At 41.9% G+C, this 11,750-nt stretch overlaps 1 protein-coding gene across 3 annotated transcripts; it reads right to left on the bottom strand.

Annotated features, from left to right (window-relative positions):
* Window positions 1-2,894: 2,894 nt before the first annotated feature.
* klf11a (Kruppel like factor 11a) lies at window positions 2,895-9,226 on the bottom strand. 3 transcript variants are annotated; one of them, XM_059981896.1, is made up of 5 exons: window positions 9,054-9,191; window positions 8,162-8,302; window positions 7,682-7,939; window positions 6,485-7,445; window positions 2,895-3,532 (listed from the first exon to the last, which is right to left on the bottom strand). In XM_059981896.1, exons 2-5 carry the CDS (start codon window positions 8,255-8,257, stop codon window positions 3,240-3,242), a joined length of 1,608 nt encoding a protein of 535 aa, XP_059837879.1. In that variant the 5' UTR covers window positions 8,258-8,302; window positions 9,054-9,191; the 3' UTR covers window positions 2,895-3,239. The 3 variants fall into 3 exon arrangements, with proteins under 3 accessions (XP_059837879.1, XP_059837880.1, XP_059837881.1); XM_059981897.1 differs by lacking the exon at window positions 8,162-8,302 and having other exon boundaries at window positions 9,054-9,226; XM_059981898.1 differs by lacking the exons at window positions 7,682-7,939; window positions 8,162-8,302 and having other exon boundaries at window positions 9,054-9,226.
* Between the last annotated feature and the right edge of the window lie 2,524 nt (window positions 9,227-11,750).

Below are 11,750 nucleotides of genomic sequence, written 5' to 3' on the forward strand. Positions count from 1 at the left end.
GTCAATCAACATCTTTGGGACGTGGGAGGAAAGCAAAGCAAATGACAGAAACCCATGTAATCGTAGAGCAAACATTCAGATTCCAAACAGCTTGCTGAGATCAAAAATCAAACTTGGGTCCGTGAAGATATGCAGCAACAGACTAACTGCCGTATTACAATGTCACTCTTCTTATTCAAGGATGGCTATCCATATAGTTTTCTTAGGACACAATTGTGTACACACAGGGCAGCACTTTAAAATTTGCCTTAAGTTCATGCCCCCTGGAATGTATTAGACATTTCAACTTTACAAAAAGATACTGCCTGTCTACTCTATTTATGCCTCACAACATCTTATAAACCTATCAAATCTCTCAGCCTCCACCGCTCCAGAGAAAGCAACCCAGCTTTTTCTAACCTCCTTTTATAGCACATGCCTTCAAATCTAGCAGCATCCTGGTAAACCTCTTCTGCACCCTCTCCAAAGCCTTGACATTCTTCCTGTAATGGGGGTGACTAGAAATGCATGCAATACTCCAGAAGCAGCCTAACTAGAGTTTTATAAAGCTGCAACACAAGTTCCTGACTTTTGAGCTCAATGCCTGGCCTAAAAAAGGCAAGCATGCCATTTGCCCTGTTAACCACCTTACACGTGTAACCATTTTCAGGGAACTATGAACTTGGACCCCAAGATCCATCTGCTCATGAACACTGTTAAAGGTCTTGTCCTCCTCTTTACATTTGACATTTCTCATTTGGCCAGGCTAAATCCCATCTGGCTTTTCTCCACCCATACATCCCAGCATCTACATCCCACCATATTCTTTGCTATAATATCGCCAATCTTCACATCATCTGCAAACTAAGAATTCTCTCCAGTAACTTCCCTACCACAGATGTGAGACCTGCCAGTCTATAATTTCCAGGATTATCCTTGAATTTCTTCTTGAATAATAGAATATTAGCAACTCTTCAGTCCTCCAGGGCCTCACCCGTGGCTAGAGAGGACACAAAGGTATTCGTCAAGGCCGCAGCAATCTCTTTTGCAGTTCTCAATAACTTGGGGTATATCCCAACAGGACCTGAGAACTTACCCACAATGCTCTTTGAGAACCAACACTACCTCCTCCTTTCCCATGAAATACACTAGCATATCAATCAATATCAATCAGCAATAATTTACTTATCCACAACATCCTTTTCTCATTTGTAAATACTCCATAAGGACCTCATCCACATCTTCACAATGTTCCCCTCTTTATCCTACACTTTCCCCAATTATCCCCAATTATCCTCTTGCTCTTGATGTACAGTATGTATAGAATGCCTTGGGATTTGCTTTTAATTCCACTTGGCATTGAAGTACTGATACCAAACTACTGAAGCACTTGGAAAATTTTGAGATTCAACCAATTACCTTCATAGGAAAACAAATATTTTTAATTGCTTTGTGACATTAAAAAGCATTTGGCCAAAACCTTAGCAGTAACAAACTGTAGCTACTTATGGAAACAAGCACCTGTTTCAGGATACCAAGCAAACACAATTGTTCTCTGTGCACAAACCTCATTAAAAATCCCTTCCTCCCAGCTTGGGAAGTATTGTGATTAGCCTGTTGTACATTGAAAAACAGTAATGCAAAATATTGGTGTTAAACCAAAAAAAAAAACACCAAGAATGACTTGGTACATGTAGGAATGAAATTTTGCAGTTCATGTTCCCTGCTGGTTCAGAGGGCAAGAGTCAATGCCGAAACAATATGAACAACTGCACCTACAGAATTTACATCAAGACATTAAATTAGCCAACACATTCCATGGTGCCTTACAGACAGATTAGCAAAGGAAAAATTACAACGAGCAACACAAAGTATTACCAGAAGCTTGGTCAAATAAGTAGATTTTAAGGAACATTTGAAGAGAGGATGGAGAGGTAGAGAAATTGTTAGGTTTAGGAGGGAAATCCAGAGCTTTGGACTTTGCAGCTGAAGATACAGCTGTCCGAGGCACAGTTGGTGAAGTTCAGGAGGTTGGAAATGGAGCAGCACAGATTTCTCATATGTTCATAGGACTCAAAAGAGATTATAAAGCTAAGGAAGAGTGAGATCAGGGAGCGATTTAAAAAAAAAGAAATGGCAAGTTGTCATTACAAATAACACCAAGTGGCAACATTATAAAGCTAACTTTTGGACAGAGTGATAATTTTCTGTTGGTCAACTTCAGTAAAGGCATACATGTTATTGTACTAATATGAAGTATACTAGCAGCCAAGTGGAATGTGTGCTTATCAAGCACACAGACATGAAAAGTAATTATGAATTTAGGTAATGTTGTAAAACTTTGGTCTCAGCTTTCCCCTGATTAAAGCAGTTCCCCTGATTTCCATTGCCACTAAGGATCCACAATCATTTAATGACAGAGTTATGCCCATTTACTTCGATGTTTCTCCATGATTATCATATTTTCACTGAACCCATCTTCTGCTTAATGAAAATTCTGTGAAATAGTTTCCGGTACATTTTTTTTTATTTCAGATTTTCAGCATCTGCAGGTTTTTTTTTAATTTTCTTCACCCAATTACTGTTTGTAAGCCAGAGATTAAAAACAGCCCATTTTATTTATCCTGATCTTGAACAGGGCATTTCGGAGAGCTACACACAATTTGTGTAATATATGGCACACAGGAAACAATATGTATATGAGGAAATACTATATAAATGCTGACTGTTGGAAATTATTGTCATAATACCATTAATGTGAATGATAGTAAATACATAATAAATTTACAAAATAGTCACATCTAAAATATAATATTCCAACTCTTATCCTGGTGCTGCAAAAAATTATTGCTTAAGGCAATAAAACAGTTCAGTGCTAATCTTGAATGGTAAAAACAAACATTTCTGATCTGTAATACGTGAAAATTGATTTATTAAATAGAAATATACAATATGCATAGCAAATACTATTTACAATACATTTAAAATATTTAGATGAAAATTTCCATGAACCACTGCAGAATTTCCCCATAGCAAATGAGGAAACTTCCACCCTTAAGTTTGTTATTAATGCATTCAACCCGTTCATAAAAGTCTTGTTACCACTCACATACAGTATGTCAGAAAGATAAGTCATACTTTGAAAATGTAGTAAAGCACATTGCTTTCAGAATTTCTCAAGCATTCCATCAAACAACCGCCACTTCTTCAGTTCTGTTGATAACTCATTTAGTGCAAATGTTATCTGCAAGTCGTCTGATTTAGCTGGATGTTGCGGGAGGAAGCAGCATGTTTTTCCCAGGGATGGCAGAGGGGGCTGAAATAGCTATTTTGTTCAGTTTGTTGACCTCTGCCTGCCAATTAGGAACTTTCTTTGTGGTCATGTGACGCCGAGCATGTTTTGTGAGGTGATCACTGCGCATGAAGCGTCGATCACAAACGGGGCACATGAACTTCTTCTCTCCAGTGTGTGTCCTGCGGTGTCGTGACAGTTCGTCTGAGCGGGCAAACTTTTTGTCGCATCCTTCCCAGTTACAATTAAATGGTTTCTCGCCTGAAAAGACAAAATACGTCATTAGAATTGAACTTCAAAGAGAAAAGCACTGGATTTAGGGACTCAGTTTTCTTTGGTGAAATATATTGAAAATTGATTCACCCCCAATGGCAAATCATTGGATTCTGGCATGGTGCCAGAGGACCAGAAAATTATAAACATCGTCACTCCACTTTTTAAGAAAGGAGGGAGGCAGCAGAAAGGGCAGTATAGACCAGTCAGCCTGACGTCAATGGCTGTGAAGATGTTGGAGTCAATTGTTAAGGATGAGTTTATGGAGTACTTGGTGACACAGCGCAAGATAGGACGAAGTCAGCATGGTTTCCTTCAGTGAAAATCTTGCCTGACGAACCTGTTGGAATTCTTTGCAATTACAAGTATAATAGGTAAAGGGAATGCAGCAGATGTTGTATATTTGGACTTTCAGAAGGCCTTTGACAAGGTGCCACACACAAGACTGCTTACTAAGTTATGGTATTACAGGAAAGTTACCGGCGTTAGAGCATTGGCTGATTGGTAAGAGGCAGCAAGTGGGAATAAAAGGATCCCTTTCTGGTTGGCTGCCAGTGATTAGTGGTGTTCCGCAGGGGTCAGTGTTGGGACCACTTCTTTTTATGTTGTATATCACTGATTTAGATGATGGCTTTGTTGCTAAGTTTGCAGATGATACAAAGACTGGAGGAGGATCAGGTTCGTGTTGCGAAAACACGAAGGCTGCAGAAAGACTTAAGGCGGATTAGGAGAATGGGCAAAAAAGTGGCAAATGAAATACAATGTTGGAAAATGGATGGTCATGCACTTTTGGTAGTAGAAATCAATATGCAGACTATTTTCTAAATGGGGAGAAACTCCAGGCATCTGAGATCCAAAAGGACTTGAGAGTCCTTGTGCAGAACACCCTGAAGGTTAACTTGCACGTTGAATCAGTGATGAGGAAGGCAAATGCAATGTTAGCATTCATTTCAAGAGGTCTAGAGTACAAGAGCAGGGATGGGATGCTGAGGCTTTATATTCTGAACAGTTTTGGGTTCCTCATCTTAGAAAAGATGTGCTGGCATTGGAGAGAGTCCACAGGATGTTCAGAATGATGATTCCAGGAATGAAAGAGTTATCATACGAGGAACGTTTGATGGCTCTGGAATTTAGAAGGGTGAGGGGAGGGGGTGGTCTCATTGAAACCTTTTGTATGTTGAAAGATCTAGACAGAGTAGATGTGGAAAGGATGTTTCCCATGGTGGAGAGTCTAAGAGAAGACTCTCCTAGCACAGCCTCAGGATAGGGGGGCATCTATTTAAATCAGAGATGCAAGGAATTTCTTTAGCCAGAGGGTGGTGAATTTGTGGATTTGTTACTACAGGAGCTGTGGAGGCCAGGTCATTGGGTGTATTTAAAGCAGAGATTGATAGGTTGTTGATTGGACACGGCATCTAAGGTTACGGGGAGAAGGCTGGGAGTGGAGTTAGGGAGGGGAAATAAAGGATCAGCCATGATTGAATGCAGAGCAGACTTGATGGGCCAAGTGGCCTAATTCTGCTCCTGTGTCTTATGGCATTCAACAGACATAGGGTGAGTGTGTCCAGTCCCCTTATAGAGTGACACCTGGGCAGATCTAATTTGGGCTAATATTAAGTAAATAACATTTGTGCCAGCTCAATCCATGGCTATATTAGCTCCATCAAGACAGAGTTGAACCCATTTCACTTGACGTTCAATGGCATCACCACAGCCACGTATCCTGCCGTCAACATTCTGAACAACATTACTGATCAGCCACACAAAAACAATGGTGTCAAGAGTATTCCACAGGTCCTGTGACAAATGACCATCTCCAGATTTCCAAAGCCTTTTCACCATCAGCACAGAACTTCTCTGGAAGCAGGTAGATCCAGTAGTTGTCATGAGCAGTGGCACTGCTCAAGTGAAAAGAATACAATAATTGGCACCCCATGCTTAAATATCTCCTCCCTCTACCCCTAATCGTTACAAGCTGCTCTGCACGAAGCACCAACTATCTGCAAGAACAAGAGCAGCATATGCACGGGAGGAGCTTAACCTCCAAGACGCACGGCTGACTCTGACTTGGCAAACGTTTCCGCTTGACCCCTGTTGCTGCAACTCGATGGAAGCATGGCACAGGTGGCTCACCACCACCTTTACAGTGGAAATGAGAAATGGTCGATACATTTCGGTCTTGCTGGCAAAGTCAATTTCTCAGTTACATTGATGATTATTGACAGTTTTGTCTTGCCTCCTCAATAACAGAGGAGTGTGAAATATTACAGGAAGCAAACACAAGGGTCACTTGCAACACGAGTGAATCTGCAGATGCTGGAAATAAATAAAAACACAAAATGCTGGCAGAACTCAGCAGGCCAGACAGCATCTATGGGAGGAGGTAGTGACGACGTTTTGGGCCGAAACCTCTCATCAGGAGTCACTTCCAGCCTTTTAAGGGGAAATTGAAACTTTGTTTTGCTGTGCACCATCCACACAGTACTGTGCAACACGTACAAAATGCTGGAGGAATACACAGCACTGTATTTATTTTGGCTAAAACAAAAAACAAGAATGGTGGGGAAAAAAGTGAATAAATAGATGCAGAGGTGCATCTATAATCCAAGATACAAGAGCAGGATTAGGCCATTTAGCCCATCAACTCTGTCCTCTCATTCTATCATGTCTGTATTTTCTAACCCAGTCTCCCACCTTCTCCCAGAAACTCTTTAACAACCGGGCTCGGTCTTAAATCCTTAAAACTGAGATTTTTCTTATGTAATTTGCTTCAACCATTGAAGGCATAGATGTATAAATTAGCATCTACTTTGGCAATTTGTTACATTTCTACTCATACAGATAACTAGACGTTGAATAACACTGAGATTAAATTTGACATGAATATTTCACAACTGAGATCAAATGACATTAAATATGTCCAGAACAATGAGTACCTACCTGTGTGTGTTCGGAGATGTGCTTTCAAGTGCGAACTCTTGAAGTAGGTCTTACGGCACCCGGTGAAGTTGCAAATATAATTACGCCTTCTGGAGAAGTCCAGCTGTGGGGCACAGTGTTGACTCGATGAAACAAACACTGGAGCAGGAGCCAGCGGTAGCAACTTCGTGTTGCCCACGGTCATTATCGTTTGATGAGCAGGAGATGACGGCGTTAGAGTAGGTTGAGGGAGCACAAACATCACAGTCCCTTGTGATACTGAGGTTCCCAACAGAAGAGGCTGAGAAACTGGAGATGTCTGGGGAAGTATAGGCTTTACACAGTTGCTTGGTTTTGGGACCAACGCTGAAATGACTCCGCCTCCACCTCCATTCACAGGCACCATCTGACAGATCACCGGAGTGTTTGGCACAGGGGGAGGGGGTAAACGTGCTGGTAGGGAACTGGCTAGGCTTTGATGTTCAGTTTCAGTTTTGTTTGTTGTACAAGATAGTGCTAGGGAGGGTACTGTTGGCTCTAGGTCCTGGCCAACTGATCTGGAGACATTTTGCTGTGAACAGCACCAGCTCTCAGAACCAGAGGCCAAATGCATCTCCTTAGCGTGCTTACACTGGCTTGTTGCATTTCCTTTTGCCCTCATCCCAAGGCTTTGGAGACTCGAGCGGGGCCTTTCGATCACTGACGGTGAAGGAATGTGGCAGCAAGGGGAATTATCAGCAGTATGACGGATAACACTAGTGGCCACTGACCGGCAGTGTGAGGCACCAGTCTTTTCAGCTGCAGCAGACTTCCTGTGTGAAAACTCGTGAATGTTCACTAGAGCAGGCTTCACAGTCTTCGTATTGACAGCATGGACTCCAGTGCTTGCAGTGATAGTTGCTGGTTTTGTGTAGGTAATTTGTGGCACTGGGGGAGTATTACCAGATTCAACAACACCAGGACTGTGTGGTGGTGTCATACACTGCAAAGATATAGGAAACTTAATAGTTAGTTTGAGGCCAAGTTAAACACGTCACCTATAATAGATGCAGTAATCTGTTCATTTTCTTTCATTGTGCTTGGTTGCAAATAGAATATCAACAGCTGCAACTACAACTATAGCCAGTCTTAAAATTTCGATCACTGCCAAGACTATAAGATTTGGTTTTGACTTCCTAGTTACAAAATAGACATCACTTGGAACGACAGCATACTTACGAGGAATGAGAATGAATGGAAATCTCTCTGCAACACTGGAGGGACAGATTCACAGTGCACAGAATCTGTGTCCGAAGCAGGTGTCAGTGGCCGCATTTTTAAGAGATCCCCTTTTTGTGACCGTTGTCCCCAGGAGCTCATACAAACAAGAGCTTCCACAGCTTCGATGTCATTCTGTTCCAATGGACTGCCAGAGGACCTTTCACTGTCATGACGTTTCCTCTCTAATATTGACTCATAAATGTCTATGATTTCAACCTGGAGGCAAAAACCATTTTGATTTTAAAATTAAAATCAATTGCATACCTATCATGGAAATCCTCATTTATCCATACATATTTATATTTTCCAAAACTACTTGTATGTATGATGCAGTGTTCATAAAGGTACAGTTTAGATTTTTCCTCAATTTGTTCTAAAAGTGACATAAATACTGTAAAGTGCATTTATACATCTTTACAAGTGTTCAGCAAGCAGCACCTGTGCCTTTCCCAGTTCAGGCATAGAGTCTTTGACCTGAACTATTAACTCTTTTTCTCTCAATGATGCTGCTTGACAATGAAGCACTCCCAGCATTTTCTGTTGTTTCAGATTTCCGTCATCCGCAGGTTTTTACTCCACCTGAAATTACAATTTCGTTTTTTAACGTTAATCGATTATTGCCAATTGGCAGTTAATTGATTAATATCAAATGCTCTGGTGTTGCCAATCTAAGGAGTCGGGACAATGTATTAAGAGATATTGGACACAGGGTAGCAGTAATGACCCTGAACGCCTTCAACTTCAAATATAGAATCACACTGACGTCACCAAGCAAGCAGCCATGTGAAGTCTGCATGTCTACAGAGCTTCTCCCAGGAAGTCCCCTCCTACAACACCTCTTTGTCCAAGGAAACAACTGGAAAGCTCGGTTTAGTTTAATACGAAATTAAATATTCTGCAAATTGCTCCGAGACGGTACCTTTAAACAATTTCGTCCCTTTGATAGACTGTGAACGTATTTTATGTTAAATACTCCGCTTTCCTACAATTATCCGAATTTGTATCAATGAATCTTTAAACAATATCCAAATCGAGCACGAAATAACATAATCACCTTAATAAACACTGATTGCAATGTTCAGCTATGTCGAGACCACTAATAACCCAATTCTATGTTACACAATGCCCCGTGATACCCCCAAAGAGCGGTCCTAGACCATTATTGCACTGAAAGGGCTCTTTCTGCATTTTCTCCTAGTCGCTTAATATTTAAAAATACAGCTTAAAGAGTATTACAAATATTAGACGAAATGCGCAAAATTCATCGTTATCATTTCAAATTAAATGTCCTTTTAAGAATTAATAATTACTGTAACATTAATATACTTACGTTGCGTGGTTCTTCCATTTCTCCAACTTGACACCGCATTATAATTATTTTAACTTAATTTAACATTAGCAAAAACCCAATGAAAACAATATAGCGTTGCGGGGAAAAGCAAGAAGGAAAAGCCATCGCAAATGGCAGCAATAAGAATAACAAATCCTCGCCGGGATGGACATAACGACCCGATTGCAACACGCACAGAACAACAGAAATTACATTACCGCTGGCGGCTGCGAAGCTCCGCCAATCGTCGGCAAGGGAGCGGAGAGCGCCGGCCAATAGGGGCGCAGCGAGCGCGTGATCAGAGGCTGATCCCTGGCGTGGGCACCCTGCGTCACCGGCGTGATTGGCGGGAACGCCGCGGCGGCGGCCCCTCCTCCCCCGCCCTGCGCCTGCTCTCGACCAGGTCCGCCGGGCTCTGGTCTTTTAAGTCAACGCGAACCGCATGAACTCGGCTCGGGAAACTGGGAGAAAGGTCACGCTGCGCCAGCCGCCGCTCTGTAAACAGGAGGGGGAGGGACCAGCCATCTGGAAGCTGTTATCCTTTCCAAAGGATGAAGTCAGCAACTTTGGGGTTTTTTTCCGCGGGGCTTTTAAAGGTGCGATTTCATCGCAGCTACTTAAAGACACCAACCTGTAACAATTTCAAGAAATTGATTTTTTTTTCAATGTTGCCGACAGATGCCTTTTTTTTTAAAAGCTGCCCCTGATAGTATTACATTTTTTTGGCTAACGAGGGCAAGAATGCTGATCCTTTAATTGCTGATCCGAGGTTTCTTTATGGGCTTTTTCCCCCCCTTCACCATAAACTTTGGCATACCTTAGCCTGTGGGTAAGAGCAGAAATCCTTCATCCTTTCATCCCGGGTGGGGGAATTGAGAAGAATGCAGAAGTTTGGGAGAAATTGAGGAAAATGAGCAAGGCCTGAAAGACAAGTTATTAATGTAAATATGTACAGAATGCCAAGAAGGAATGTTTTAAAGGTTTTTTTGAGTGGGTGCAGGAGGATAAAAACAACACTTCAAATGGCTCACACGGAGTTTGTGGAAGGAGAAACAGGTTTGACTATTTCTCCACAGATTCTGCCGGAGCATTGAATCTCCAGCATTTTCTGATTACTATTTCTACAGCACCAATGCTGAAAGAACTGAATAGAGTGGATACGGGCAGGATTTTTCCCATTACTAGGAGAATCTAGGATCTAAGGGTACAACCTCAGAATAAAGAAAGGTTGCTTCACATCTGGGATGAGAATGAAATTCAGAGAGCAGTGAATCTGTAGAATTTGCTGCCTCAGAGGTGCCCTAGAGACCAAGTCAATAGACAATAGGTGCAGAAGTAGACCATTCAGCCCTTCGAGCCTCCACCGCCATTTTGAGATCATGGCTGATCATCTACTATCAATACCTGGTTCCTGCCTTGTCCCCATATCCCTTGATTCCCCTATCCATAAGATACCTATCTAGCTCTTTCTTGAAAGCATCCAGAGAACTGGCCTCCACTGCCTTCTGAGGCAGTGCATTCCAGACCCCCACAACTCTCTGGGAGAAGAAGTTTTTCCTTAACTCTGTCCTAAATGACCTAACCCTTATTCTTAAACCATGCCTTCTGGTACTGGACTCTCCCAGCATCTGGAACATATTTCCTGCCTCTATCTTGTCCAATCCCTTAATAATCTTATATGTTTTAATCAGTTCTCCTCTCAATCTCCTTAATTCCAGTGTGTACAAGCCCAGTCTCTCTAACCTCTCTGCGTAAGACAGTCCAGACATCCCAGGAATTAACCTCGTGAATCTATGCTGCACTTCCTCTACAGCCAGGATGTCCTTCCTTAACCCTGGAGACCAAAACTGTACACAATACTCCAGGTGTGGTCTCACCAGGGCTCTGTACAAATACAAGAGGATTTCCTTGCTCTTGTACTCAATTCCCTTTGTAATAAAGGCCAACATTCCATTAGCCTTCTTCACTGCCTGCTGCACTTGCTCATTCACCTTCAGTGACTGATGAACAAGGACTGCTAGATCTCTTTGTATTTGTCCCTTACCTAACTCTACACCGTTCAGATAATAATCTGCCTTCCTGTTCTTACTCCCAAAGTGGATAACCTCACACTAATTCACATTAAATGTAATCTGCCAAGTATCTGCTCACTCACCCAGCCTATCCAAGTCACCCTGAATTCTCCTAACATCCTTATCACATGTCACACTGCCACCCAGCTTAGTATCATCAGCAAATTTGCTGATGTTATTCTCAATGCCTTCATCTAAATCATTGATGTAAATCGTAAACAGATGTGGTCCCAATACCGAGCCCTGTGGCACCCCACTATCACCACCTGCCATTCCAAGAAACACCCATTCACCACTACCCTTTGCTTTCTATCTGCCAACCAGTTTTCTATCCATGTCAATGTCTTCCCCCCCAATGCCATGAGCTTTGATTTTACCCACCAATCTCCTATGTGGGACCTTATCAAATGCCTTCTGGAAATCAAATATACCCAAGTCATTGGGTATATTAAAGGCAGCGATTGAGAGATTCTTGTTTAATGAAAAGATAAAGGTTTTTGTAATGGGATCATTATTGTCACATGTACTGTACTAAGATGAAGTTTATCTTGCATATTGTTCATACAGATCATTTCATTACACAGTGCATTGAGGTAGAACCAGGTAAACAATAATGCAGAATGAA

The sequence above is a fragment of the Hypanus sabinus genome, chromosome 10 (genome assembly GCF_030144855.1).
Source record: "Hypanus sabinus isolate sHypSab1 chromosome 10, sHypSab1.hap1, whole genome shotgun sequence".
Classification (NCBI taxonomy): domain Eukaryota; kingdom Metazoa; phylum Chordata; class Chondrichthyes; order Myliobatiformes; family Dasyatidae; genus Hypanus; species Hypanus sabinus.